At 39.0% G+C, this 14798-nt stretch overlaps 1 protein-coding gene across 9 annotated transcripts in view; it reads right to left on the reverse strand.

Moving 5' to 3' along the window:
- The window catches only part of ANKS1B (ankyrin repeat and sterile alpha motif domain containing 1B), a 442229-nt gene that overhangs the window by 52139 nt on the left and 375292 nt on the right, over positions 1-14798 (reverse strand). For all 9 annotated transcript variants that reach the window (XM_068938515.1, XM_068938509.1, XM_068938473.1 and 6 more), the window contains one exon: positions 3435-3542. In XM_068938515.1, the coding sequence (XP_068794616.1) occupies positions 3435-3542 (108 nt within the window). The remainder of the gene's footprint in view (positions 1-3434; positions 3543-14798) is intronic.

Consider the following 14798-nt stretch of genomic DNA (forward strand, 5'->3'; position numbering starts at 1 on the left):
ATAATATCTGATGTTAAACTGTTCATTTGTTCATGACATTATCCTTTGCAATCACAATAATGGATTGGTATTTTCCATGTTGGTTGACTAAAATCAGGGATAAATATGTTGTTTATCACATTTTAAACCACAGAGAATTTTTTGTTTTTCAGTTCTCTCACTTTCCTATGATTTGAGACAAGTACTTGACATTCCCCAGAGCAAAGTAAGGAGTGCTTTCCTCTTAGGAATAGTCTTTCTCCCTCCTTCATGAAAATCCACCTACATTTGGCCCAGTTAAAAGCTTCTGAAAAGCTGTAGTCGGCGCACATTCAGAAGGTTTGGTGAGACATAATCTCTAAAATGCATCCCCAGTTCTTCCATGCGCCTAACACACCTCCACACTGACAATAATCTGAGTAGAGGGGAGCCAAACGACTTCTTTTCCAATGATTCCTACCTGCCCTTCTAGCCGGGTTCGTAACGGGACTTCTCTCTTACACTCGTCCTGATTCAGCCCCGTTAGTACCAATACAGCCAGCTACAGTGTATCTAGGTGACAGATGACTGTGCGATGGATATAAAGATTCCAGCTTTTATCAAGTTTTTCATGTTTTTTTCAAACTGAATAAAAGCGGAAATTCATTCAAAAAGCTGCATTGAAAGATTATTATATGGGCTATACGGGCAAGACTTACAAAGTCAGGAAGTACAAGAATTACGGTGCCTCTGCATTATGGCACAGTATTTAATTGTATGATTGCATGCTATTTTCTCAAAGAAGTCCTTCGCAGCACAGATGGATCCTCAACTGTGCAGCATATTGTCATCTATTTAGCACTGTGTTATCGTTAGTTATCATGTAGTCAGTATTTTACTCTCACCTCATTTTGTGGCCCCAAGCCTTTTCCCTAAACTCTTCAAATCCTGCTCTGAAGATAGAATGATTAACATCACTGTTTTGGTGATCCTCGTGTTTAGACTTAAGTGCTTTACAAACTTTAATCAAGTCATTTTCAGAACATCCTGGGAATTCTGGGGTTTTAATAATCAGCACTTTAGTGTACAGGAATGAAGACACATAGAGAAAGGTTAAAAAATATCAGTCACTATGGATGCCCGGTTACAGTACCTATTGCTTGTTTTTCCAAGTACTTATATTGAAAATTCAGCTTCTACTGATCTAACTTGCAGTTCTGTGTGCTCAGCACTTGTATAAATCGGACTCCAGACTCCAGCCAAATACGCAGAATGCTTGTAACATACAATTAGTGACTCTTTGTGAGGCGTTTACTTAAATAACTTGCCAAACATTGTCCAAAATGGCTTTGTGGCAAAAGCAGGTATAAATCTGTATTTTCATAGCTACAGCTATTCCTTTAAACATGAAACTTTCTCTCATTCTTCCTTCATTCCTCTTCTTCATTCTGTATCCACTTGCTCATTTCCATAACAAATTTGCAGATCAGGTATGGATGCCTGTGCAGCTTGCTATCATGTATTTGGTACCACCTTATGGTCACTTAGCTTTAAAGAAGGAAAGAAATTAAGACTGCACAGGTAACCTTTGTTCCAATATTTTCTAACTTTTGAGTTAGAAGTCATATGACTTTGAAATCATAATTTTTTTCAGTATAGAGTTATTGAAGGAATAATATATTTGGTAGCAATATGTACATTTTTTTACTCTTCCTCAATATTTAACCATTTTTTCCTTTGAAAAACTTAAAAGCTAATATAAAAGTAGTAGAAAAAAAAAAAAGAAACGTTAGCCGTGCTTAGGCTGACCTTGGGACCCTAAAGATATAAACTTTAAACAAGGAGCCATCTTTTCTACTAGATATAAACGTATCTTTTAGCAGCACCAGAGATTTTATTTTATTTAAATCAATTTTCAGACTAAAAGATATTGCAAACTACAGAGCAAATACGATGTCCTTGTTTTGTGTGAAAACGGCAGAGCAGCAGTTGATGGGAAGGAAAACTTTAATCCAAACTCATGACTTTTCCTTTAGGATTCCCCGTGAAGACTCTAACACTATGAAGTGATGAATAATACCTAGCAGTTGCCAGCATCAGGAGTTCTAGCTGTGGAGCAGCAGACTACTTTTTATCATTTTGACTACAGATGGAGGACATCCAGTTTTCCCCTCACTATTAGCTGAGAATATACAATGCTAACCAATACAGTAGGCTGTGGAAACTTTCCCACCTGCTGAAGAGGAACTAATTCCCCCGTCCAAGGCACTGAAACTATTGAGCAAAAATGTACGACTTTCAAAAGCTGGCAAATTATTCCTCTTTCCTGGGAGCATTTTAACACCTGCCATGCACCAGGAGACAGGTCACATAATACATCCAAATATAAACTACGAGAAAAATAGCCATACATTCGCGCAATGTCCCTTAGAGCAGGACATCTTAGACTTGTGACCCTTTTTTCAACATGACATTACAAATACACTGCTTTTGTGGATCTGAGATGTTTGGAAATGTTTGCATTATGTGGCATTTGAGCATAAGCAGGGTGAAAACAGGCTGGTCACAGAAATCATAAGTGTATGTAAAAAGAAGGGCATAAAAACCAGCCCACATTCTCTCCTTCTCTGTTTCTCTTTCCACTAGGAAGAGGAACCTGGGAGCATACAGTGACCTCTGATATCTGGAAATCCAGTCCCAAATGAGATTCCAGTCTGAAAAGCAGCTCCATGTAAATAATCAAATCCAATCAAATGCAAAAGATCTGACCTAAAATACCTAAATAGAAAGTGTTGATGAACATAAGCCCCCTTGGCGAGAACACCGTAGGAATGGGCCATCGGGCCACAACACGATAAGGATAACAGACAGTGAGGAAGCACAAATGTCGGAACAGAGAAACCAAGTGAAGCTGCTGTAATGAGAGGAGATTACAACTGGGCAAGTGTGGAAAAACCCCAGGGACATTGTAACAATGGCCCTGAAGGAGGGAATATTAATGAAAAATAAAAATGACAGGAAACTTTTTGATACACAGAAGTAAGAAGAAGAAATCTTGACGGCATTTGTATCTCAACGGTTTCAAGAGGCTCTCCTTACCGAAGGCATAAAGCATGTGTCTGCAAAGTCAGTGATCAGCATTTTGAAAACGTGAAAGGAAAATGGGAACTCTTCTTCTGCAATGTCAGTCACAGGGGCTGGGATTCCCATGGACTACAGTAGACATGCAGCTTGCAGACATCTACTTCTGACCCAGTTTAACAGGTCAGATGAATCACACGGTAAAAATGTCAGTTTGCCTCCACTGACTACAAAGGGAGCTGCGAGCGAGCAGGGCAGCTGAAAGCATCCTCACTGCAAGCGTCTGAAGTGAGAGAAGTTGAATGCCCCTCTAAGTGGCTGCTCTTCTCATGTGATCCTTATGAAATGCCGGCTCACTTGTCACGAAATGCAAACAAATTTCCACGGGGACTCACCCTGAGGGTTATTGAGCGAGGTGGTTTCTGAGGAGGATCTTCGTGAAGTCTGTCTCCCAAGGAGGCCAGAACGCGCTTCCGGTGGCCGATCAGGCTAATTTTTAAGACCTGAGAAAGGAACACAAATATCCGGTTAAAAAGAACACGTTGTACTCATTAAATGAATAGCCTTGCGGAGTGAAGCCTTTTTTTCTTTAAACCTTTTAACAACTTAGTCCGCGACACAGGTACAGCAGACGCGGAACAGAGCAGCGCAAGGCAAACAAAGAGCAGAGGAAACGAGAGGCGAGATCAAACGGAGGAAGAATTCTGTAGAATGAGGGAAAAACAAAGCAGGTACAAGCATGGAAAACCAAAAAAACAGGCTCAAAAATGAGTGAGGAGGAAAGGAAAATGAAAGGGGAAGAGAAAGGAGCAAGGGAAGGGGGAGACTGGAGAAGAAAATGGAGAGATGCAGGCAAAATGTGAGTGACAAGGATGAAAGAGATTCACAAGGATGGGAAGGATGCTGACATTAGGGATCACAGAGTGAGGAACAGCCAGCTAATGGTTAGAGAGGGTGAGAAGGGAGAAAAGGAAATGCACGATGAATAAAAGATAACATTCTCTTAAATCTATTCACCATGCCTTTCACAGGTAATCTCTGAACTACGTGCACAGTTAGCATTATCAAGTAGGCTCACGCACACGTAAGAAACACAGGATAGACATATTCCCCAGACTTTGCCCTGGCAGTCTACTACTTTTACCAGGTATGATGAACGATCTTGCTCGCACCTAAGTATTACCATCAGTGGGCTGGTTCAAATACCTTGCTTCTGTCCAAATTCCAATAGTACTGCTGAGCAAGCGTTACAAAATTTACTATGATACTCCCCACTTATATCCCTATTCTATTACATACAAAAGCACACCTGCTCTCAGGGCAACAGAGAGGGCAGAAGGAAAAAGTCAGAAATTTGAGCATTAGTGGCAAAATATAACTTTCTGATAGCATTAATGACTACAATTGCTTCAAAGTGTAAAGCAGCATTTAACCATAGCAGTAAGCAGTATCCTCCCGTAAGTCTTCCAGCCTGTATATCGTTTTAAACATCACACTTGTCTCCACTCACTCTGCTGGATTTCTCTGCACTATCTGATATTGTTGAACAGCTAGAATATCCTGGTTGCCTGTGTCTATAAAGCGATGGACTATGACATGAAACAGGTCAAGGCCTTCCTCCAAGAGGCAGCTCTCAGGGTTGCTGCGGACCCTGCAGATCGACGGCAGAGCCAAGCTGCAGAGTCCCACAAGCCTCTCATGCTCTCTCATATTAGTATGAATCTGCAGAAGTATTAGGTAAGCTGAGATAGCACAGCACACGCTGGAGTGCCGGGGGCATGCAAGAGACACTTAGTTATGTTTTCAGTTTACATTGAATGTTAACCAGAAGGGTGCACGGTTTATCTCAGTATTTAGCTTTATGAAACACCTGAATGAACCACAGTTGCTTTAAGCATTGCTCAGATACTTCAGTGAACTAGTTTCTTTCATAATGCTTCCCCATCATCAAGAGCATTTACCCAGAGATTTTTAAGTCAGTCTACAGTTCTTGGGCCTTTTTGAGGTCCTCAGTGCTTTGAATGCCTTATTAGCCATATCAAAGCCAGACAAAGGTATTCACACAAAGCTACTGAATAACATGAGAGAAAAGGATACGAGTCTTGGGGGACTTAGCACTTAAGAGATCAGGAGACAGGTCTACATGGTTATGTTATTTAAAAACTGTGCTCAGTTTGGAAACTATACAGATCTTCAACACCATCAATACTGCTAAGCTTATTCCACATTTCGTTCTTCCACTAAAATGGTGGTCACCCCAAATCTGAAGTGGTAGGGATTTAAAGATGCATACTGCAGAAACCTACATGGTCCCTAGCCAACAGGCAGATCTATTTACTCACCTGGACTACATACTCTGTTAACTGAAGACACTTTGTATTCCTCTGAAAATAGACTCCCTAGTAATTTTCTTACTTGGAAAACTTCTTACTCAACTTACAAATATAAAATATTATTTTCTGAAACACTTCTATATTTGAATTAAGAGAGCTTAATAAACTTCCCGAAACTCTGAAAACTTGTTCTGTGATGGATTATCCTTGACAGTATTTATCAAAAATGTCCAATATCACAAATATAGGTCAATGGTATGTAATGGTAAAGTTGTCTATGGCAGTATCTTAGAAATAGCTTAATGCTGTATATCAAATAACTACTAGTTTTGTGCTTATTTAGCCTGTGAGTTAGTTCCCCATGAATATTTTCTACCCCAGGTAACAGTGAAAGACAGTAACACTGAACCATAGGGACAACAGTACAATGCACCTAAGTGCAACAAAGCATTTGGTCAAACGGCTTGTAGCCTCCTTCATACATGACAGTGAAACGAGTTTTGCCACGTGGCTGCAGTAATCAGCTAGATCATGTCATGAAACTGTTAGAGTAGCTTAAGGCTCTGCACAGCCTGCATTTCATTACTGGGACAAAAGAAGCATGTACGTGATATGCCTCTTTCTTCACTGGCAATATGATACCTGAGGCGAAATAAAGCAACTGCATCTCATATCTTGAGTAGGCATAACTTACTTGCTTATACAATTAAAGGAGAATGGGGCAAGTCATTTGTCCAAAGTTGACACATGCACACAGATTTAATCCTATTTTTATCTCCATATTCTCCCATGATTAGTATACAAAATGAAATTCCACCAGGAAATGTAAGAAATGCACAAATGTAACCAATGTAACATTTTGCATTGAGATTTTTGACTTAGTTGACAGATGTTTTAAAAAACAAACGCATGTAGCCCAGTAACTCCCTGATGACTACATATGTGCAGATGCTGGAATGAACAAATTATTCCATCTAAAGCTAAGCATTATTTCTGCACCAGCCTTCTGCCTGGTCTTTTCTTCTGATTGAATAATATGGTCCAATACTATACTTTTATAATTATGCAAATTTTTTAACAGGCATTGTAAAGATTACTACAATTCAAGATATCAATTCCTTTTGTTTTGGAATAATCTGAAAAGTTACTGTGTGGGGCAGAATTACTGCCATAGTAGTGCAAGGAGTCTGGACTGAGCAATCACGCAGCGGCAGTCAGATGTTAGGAGCTAGCTACAAAGTGGAAAACTAGAGAGCGATCAGAATAGCACTAGTAATTCTCTGGTGGCAGTATCAGACACTCCACAATTTAAGCTTCATTTAATTAGGAAATGACCCTTGCATTCAGGACTAAGAAGAAGAACAGGTAAATAGGAACCAACGAGGTGCAATTTTCCTACTTTTACAGGTAAACAGCCCAAAACACTGGATAAATGCAATTTCATTAACCATTTTGCTGCTGATTACATTAGAAGAAGCTCCTGGCTGTTCTCGAATGGTGAAAAAAGAATACATTGATTATCACCACTTCCACAGAGTAGCCCCATGGGGCTAATCCTAAAACACGATAGGGCCCAGAATACCTATGAACACCTCAGATTAAATTTGAAAATGGATCTAAATACATTTACTGTATAAATCCTCAACATGGATAACACCTTAGTGCAAACTTTGACAGATCTTATCCATAGAACTCCAATGTTCTATGGTAGACTGACAGTTCCTCCAAGAAAATCTTAGCTCCTTAAATCCTTAGCATCTCTTGTGAGCTACTACAGCTTGCAGATCAATAGAGTTCTGTATATTTAATCAAAAATGCAAAAAAATCACAATTTTTACACAAAATAGCTTGTGGGATGCTGCAGATGTGAAAGCGTCGTTTGCCAAGTCGTCTTGTTCATCTTGTCCTCTGCAAAGGCTTGAGGCCCTGTGGGGCTGGTCCCAGCTCCAAAGTGACCGAGAGCTGTGGAAAAAGGCCCCTTCTGCACCTCTCAGGCCCTTTTCCCCCTCACACATTTAGGTACATGAGATGGGCAGCAGAAGAAAGCAAAAGCTATGCCGTGTAGCTGCAATAGTGATGCCTGGTAGCTTATCACTACCAGTCACAGATAAACCCAGTCCAAGCTATATTAACCTTTAGTTGCGTTTTTCACAGAGGGATACTTCATTGTCTTTCTTAGGCTGACTGTAACTGCTGACTGATTCCTTCCAGTCCTAAAACCACTGTCCAAAATGATCACAAACCCTTGCCATTTTTAACGGTGCAGGGAGTTGCCTTTACAGCCCTGACCACCCAGCAAAGTACAGGCGCATGAAAACAGAGGCTCCAAAGCTCGAGATCAGAGAATTGTTGCAGCCCTGGTAGATGCAAAGCTTCTCCGGTTCGCACAATTGCAATGGAAGCAATTATTTTTTATGTATATGAAGAGACTTGTAAGGGACTATAAATGATATGAAATATGTGTCATTATCCCCCTGAATTAATTAGCCAACTGGAAACAGATGTCAGTTGTCTTGGTGACAGCACTTCACAAAGACAGACGGTTGCTTAATAAGTCCTGTTTCTATACGTCGAACATGAAGAACTGGATTTTTTTCCCTAAAATATATAATTTAGTTGCAGATCTGCAACTAATGAGAAGCCAAAGACTAAAAGTCTTCTCAAAGTAAAAGCAATTGTGAATTAGGGGGTCTCATTCTCATTCAAGCAGCGCTACTGCAAATTAGCTTGCCGTGAGATCACTGGTGTTACAACGCTGTAAAGTCACTGCCATCCCAAGTCAGGTTCAGGCTCAGGAGCCTGGTACTACTGTCGTCATTGGAATTTTTGCCCTGACTTCACCGGACAAGTCATTTTCCCATTATACTGTTTTCAAAATTCTCATTAGTTTAAGAATTGGGTGTCTGAATAGATCTGGTGCTAATACTTTTTGTTCCATTAAAGATAAAATAATAATGGTGATTTTGTGCTCGTAACTGGTAATCTTTAATATTTCAGCTGAAAAATATTAATTTAATTTTTCATTAATAAAAGTCAGGAAAATACAATTAAATTAGACCTGGCCAATAATGGTATTCACTTTATCTCCTGAGGATGTGTCTCAGGCTGCACGATGAGCCACTTTTTAAAAACAAATTTTTTAATTAAAAATGAAGTTAAATCCAAGGCCTTTTAAAAATATCTCAGTTTAATGGTTTTAGAACCCTCAGATGTAATCACAAACATTACAGATGCACAACCTTTTACTATATATGAGGCTCACAAAAATGTAAAGCAGCAATCCTAAAGCTCTATCATATACACGAAGATTATTGTAACAACGATTGGTCTCACCTATTCTAAGTGACATTGCTGAAAATATGATATACCTACACCACAGCAAGCACTAAGCGGGTCTGTACATAAAGTAAAATATATTCCTTGTATTTTCATAGGCTGTATGTGGAAAAAAAAAAAACTGGACAGTTAGAAAGGTGGAATAAACTTCTAAATGCAGTCCCAGATGACAGACTTGTTTGACTGTTCCCTTCACTAGTGACTTACATTTCTGCCTATATGTTCAAATAATGACAGCAATACTTCCTGGTGCAAATCAGATTTGGAAAATGTGTGGTCATGGAGACCAGGGGTATTATCTCTGGCCAGTCTCCTTGAGGTCTTCCATGTTAGTCACATTGCACTGCCAGAGAGCAATTGCAATGCCAATATGTTATCCTATTATATTTTGCAGGATTACTTACACAGCAGATAAATTATAATTAAAGTTACTGCTACTACAACACATTTGATAATGAGCAAATCACTTATTTATCTTTTTTAAAAATGCCATTATCAGCAAAGCACCCTAATCTGTATATAAGGATGAAATATAGCTAGTGGAAAGAGATCTAGGAGATAAAACACAAATCTCCATAGAAAATTCTAACAAACAGCTGCGAAACAGATCCTTTTCCTGATCTTGATTCAATTTCCTCATGGATTTAATTCCAAACAACAGGAAAAAAAAGACTTCTAGCCTTTTTAAAAAAACGGGACATTTATCTACTAAATAAATAGGTATTTTACATGCTCAAGTTCTCTAATAACTTACAGCGACAAACACTGTCTCCTTAATATCAAAAGAAGCAAATAACCATTTGCTGCTTGGAATAAAAATGCAGATTACTCTCGTTCACAGTTATAACAAACAGTCATTAAAAGGTAAAGTCTATAATATCAAAATAATGTCAGTTAATTATACAGACATTAATATATTAGAATTGAAAATTGATTACATATTTCTATATCAAACAATTATACACTGTTAAAAATGGTAATAAAAATAATGAAAATAAAATAAAATAAATAAAAATTATGAAAATCCTAAGGTGGTGTTATATATCTCCTTCTAATACTTAATGTAGGCCCTTCTGTACATTTTTGTATCATCACCAGCACTGTGTAGGCACACAACTGCTGCAAAAGGCATGTCTGCGCTAGGCAGCTAGACGAGCCAAATACCGGGCAGGGGAACCCGGGCCACGTATCAGAAAAAAATGTTGTTGTTATTATTTCAAAACGTATTCGGTTGCCTAAAATGTTTACAAGTGATCAGAGGCAGGCTTGAAGACTGAGATGTTATTGCATTAAAATACTTTCAATTTAGTAACATTCTTTTTCTGGACGGTAAAACATTCACGTCGACAGCACGGGCTCCATCCTCGAACACCTAAGTTTGAGCGACATTGCTGCAGAGCGGCCAACTGTGACTTGCACTCAGGCTGCTTTGTGCTGCGCAGATGCACCCGGAGTAACCACCACACGCACCAGTCCAAAGTATTTACAGAGGTCGGTATTCGCTCTCACCCCCTCGGGTATTCAACGCGCCTGAGTTACGCTCTTGATTGTGCGTTGCCCTACTGCTAGTGTTAACATTTATCCCCCTTTTTAAGGAAAGGGCAGTAAAAGATTTGTAAGGATAAAAACGCGAAAAGCGCTTGTAACTTTTGATGCAAGAGCCATCGCTGGCAAGGTCGATACTGTAATGAAACGCTAGCATAACGCTAAGGACATAAAGCATCCTGAAACACTGCCAAAGTACCGGCAAATTACCCTATAAGTCTCCCGAAAACTATACGAGGTTGCTACCTGAAGAGGAGCAAAGTGGGACAAGGCGAACCCCCAGGGACCCGCGAGCAATGACCCCAGCCCGCAGCGGTGCCCTGGAGGCGGGAAGGCTGCAGCTTTCTGCCGGGGCAGCGCAGGCAAAGAGCACAAGTGAAGTAGCAGGAAAATCTGACCAAGGAGCGGGGACAGAGGAAGGGCTGGAAACTGCCTGTTCGGCAGCAGCTTGCGCTTAAGAGCCGCGCAAGTCCAACACGAAATGCACCTACTACAGGGAAATCACGGTCTCTCTCACACTGGGCCACCTGAAAGAAGAGGGCACCCAGCATAAAAAAAATCTGTAAGGAGCCCTACAACCAATGTTTTAGCAAGAAACCATGTTATATCAACCTCCACTTTTTCGTATTCAGTAGTTACTAAATTTAGTTTTCCAGTTTGTCTGCTAAAGGTTTTCCATCATTTTCCCCTTGAGGACTGGAAGGAACCTGCCAGCGACAGGGTAGCCATTTAATGAAAAGCCTTTTTTTTTTTCTCATAACTGAGTGTTTCTGTCTTTTATCAGTCATCAGTGTGGATTCTTTCTGCTGCATAGTTGCTGTTCAGACTTGGCCATACAGTTTTCTTTGACAACATCTGGTGCACTCAATGAAGCAAGTCACCTTTTGTGATGTGCTAGTATAGGAGCCCCTGGCTCCTTGACTATTGCTGATATACGTATATAGGCACACACACACACACACACACATGCATATACATACTATAATCTCATTATAATAATCTCATATTATTATAATCTCATATTATAATAATCTCATATTATTGTAAGTAATAATACTATAGCACAATCTATAACTTTAGTATAATAAAAAAATCCTCCGTCAGCCATATTTCCCCAGTTGTCCCATTCCAGCCTGGTTTGGAGTCTTTGCATAAATTCAGTAAAGCAATTACTACAGATTCGGGAAGAAAATCTTGGGGGTCGAATTAAGTTGTACCAGCACCCCTTCCTAGGTTTCAAAACCCCTCCAGTTTCACCAGTCTCATCCTTCCAGCAGGACTGCAGAGCAGCAAACACCACATAGAAAAAGTCCTCACTGGAGCAACAAATGTAAAAGCTACCAACACATCTCCACTGCAGCTATTTACCATTTTATTTCAAGTAGACTAATTGATTAGCATAATCAATTTAAACTAAATTTTGTCTAACCTACATTCAGTTTGCACTGTGCCACAACTTGTCAGGCTCTGAACCTGAAATCTCATCCCTTTTTTCAACTATCTTAGTGGCTTTAAAAAAAGCTATTAGTCCTCCCTTAGATCCTCATTTATATCCTTTATATTATCACAACTGCAGCAACACTATTGCTGTCTTAAAAAAGGCAATGACCACCATGGCAAACTGGAATCAGACATCACAGGCAGAGCTGGCATCATGCTGTACTTTGACTCTTAATCTGCGAGGAGGAAGCTCGGTGGGTGGCAGAGAACAGGCTCTATGAGCACAGCAGGGCGGCTGGATTAACTCCGCCGGGGGCAGCAAAGGGACAGCAAGGCATTTCTCAAAATACCTCTTTCTTTTATGCCTTGAGGTAAGAGCAGGAAGGAACACCATCAAAAAGCGGGGTTACAAAAGGATACAAATAAAGTGGCAAGAATATTCATCCATCAACTGCTCAAGCAAGTTCTTCGCTTGTGGCTTCAAGCAACATGACAAATTCCAACATAAAAGCTTATTGTCCGCATGATTTGAGATAAATTGAAATCGTAAGGCTGTTCAGATCACACACATCATCTTATGCAGATTCCTTCATTAAACACCCAACATTAGTCTGGCTTAAGCAAGACAAATTTTTTGTATATAACCAAATCAGAGCAAAAGCAAGTGGGCACACTGTACTGAAGGGCTCTCCACACAGGAGCCTGATTTTGCACTATAGTTAAAAAAAGATAAGCTTAACTTCTTAACAACAAAGAACAGCAAAGAATTGCTTATCACAAACTTGTTTTCCTTAAAGTTATTTTGTAAATTAAAAAGAATATATGTGCATATCTTTTTGAATATATGTGCATATCCACAGTTTTGGCAGATACATTATTGCTGAAGTATTCTGGCAAATCCATCCAGTGGATGGATTACCATGGGAAAGTCTTTCTTGCTGTTAACTTCTAGTTGAATTTTCTCTGTGAGAAGGGCTGCAGAGGGCTGTAAATGCAGGGTAATGTTGCACGTTTTCTTCACCTCTGCTCACTCTGTCTATATTTTTTTCATCCTTTTCAGAAGTTCCTGAGACGGAAAAAAGTTCTCTTCAAAGGAACCTTCAAAAAGAGGATAAACCTAATCTCCATGGGCCAGGCTTTGCCTTCCTTGCTCTTTACTGTAGGCCCATCCGGCCCATGTAGTAAAGTCAAAGGAAGAAAAGACAGTGCTAAGGAGTCCTCACTCCTCACATCAGTGGCATAACACCAGCAGTCCTCATTTTGCAGAAAGCGTTACATGAGTAGATTTTTGGACTGCATGAAACCAAATTGACTTAGCAGACCCGGGCACGCAGCTCACTCTGGGTCACAGACATTGCAAGAAGTCAAAAGCCCTGACTCATGTCTATAATGATTCCCAAAGCACCATTAACATTGCCAAGAATTTCCCCATTGCCTAATCATACCTTTTAATAATGCTAAATATTGTAGTTTAGCAAATATCATTGATCCAATGATTAACCACCCTGATTCTTGAATTATGTTTTCGTTAATATTTAACCTAAATTTTCTCTGCTCTAGCTCTCGTTCTGTCCTCATTGATTTATGAAAATAGTTCATCATTATCTCCTTTATAACATCCACTTACATGTTGGCAGAAAGATACATATGACCTCAATCTTGTTCTCTCTAGAAGGAACATGCTCATTACACTAGGTGTCTGGTCAGAAGCTTTCCAGGCAAGACATGACCATGATTTCTAACGTACAAAATGAGCAGAAACTCCCCCAGCAATCCTCCCTCATCTAAAAAGCAGTATTAACACATACATAACATTTTCTGCTTTAAAAATGAATAATAAAAAGCAACAAAGGACAGAACAGTTTTGTTTTCTTTCGCAAGTCATTTATCGTAACATATATACAATTTCGCAAAACTTTTTAACCCAGACTATTGCGCTCTCCTAAATTTGTTTGAGCTGGACATAAAGAATCCTGCATGTATGCACATTATCCCAGCTGAAGCATAAAGGGGACCACAAGAGGGAACAGAAATCTATAATGTTTTATCTATGTTACTCTTGTTAGTATGCACAAAATCCATATATCAGTGTCCTTTTCTGCGTTACGTTGTTGACTGATGCTCAACGTCCAGTTGAGCACACTCCTCCTGCCCTGATCACTCCCCCAGTACTGCTATTCAGTAATATACTCTAAGAGCCCTTGTTACATTCTCTCATGTGATCTGTACTTCCAAAATACATCACTTCCACGTTTCTTCAATTAAGTCTTACATAATTGATTCAGTCCATTTAATAGTTACCAGGATCATACTCTTTTGTTTTAATCCTATCTAACAAATGCTGCCATGATAATCAGCCTTCACATTAGAAACATGGCCATAAAAATCCACGTTTGTTTGGGACAAATTTGCAGATCTTTAATTTTGCTAGAGCTTGAAATTTTAAACTTGAGAGAAAAAAGATTAATGTATATGTATACTTATTTATATGCATTAATTTATCAAATTAGGTATACTAATCAGTAATATTACTGTGAAACCAAGTAAGTTCCTACATCATCTTTTCCAAACATGCTACAGTACAGATCAAATTAACTCAGTATAACATAAAAAATCCTACCATGAACACTTTATACTAAATCACTAAGTGAACCATAATTAATAATAAATCAGAAGAGCAGCTTTATATGAATAATAAGTAAAGAGAAAAAAATTTATTAAGGACAACTGGATGATAGTGTAACATATTTGCTGCGTTCTAACATGTAACTACTTGGGATATGCTCACATGACTTATTTAGACTTAAAATATATTGCTGAGTTGAACTCCAGAATTAAATAACATTTTGGGTTTTTCAAATGAATAAATAAGCCTAAAATTAAGTTAATTAAGTATAGTTTTAGAAACTCAGTTATTCATGTACACATCTAGTTGGTTTTATTGAATTCTTCCAGTATCTGTGATTATCTGGATGCAGAAATTGTAGGGGCTTTTATTTCACTCTAGGAACCCTGACATTTAAACTCTTACTTGCTTCTGCTCTAATAAGAACTTTTGAATCATAAAATATTTTCCATTTATGATCTATGCTCATATTTTCTCAA

Source organism: Struthio camelus, chromosome 1 (assembly GCF_040807025.1).
Source record: "Struthio camelus isolate bStrCam1 chromosome 1, bStrCam1.hap1, whole genome shotgun sequence".
Classification (NCBI taxonomy): Eukaryota; Metazoa; Chordata; class Aves; order Struthioniformes; family Struthionidae; genus Struthio; species Struthio camelus.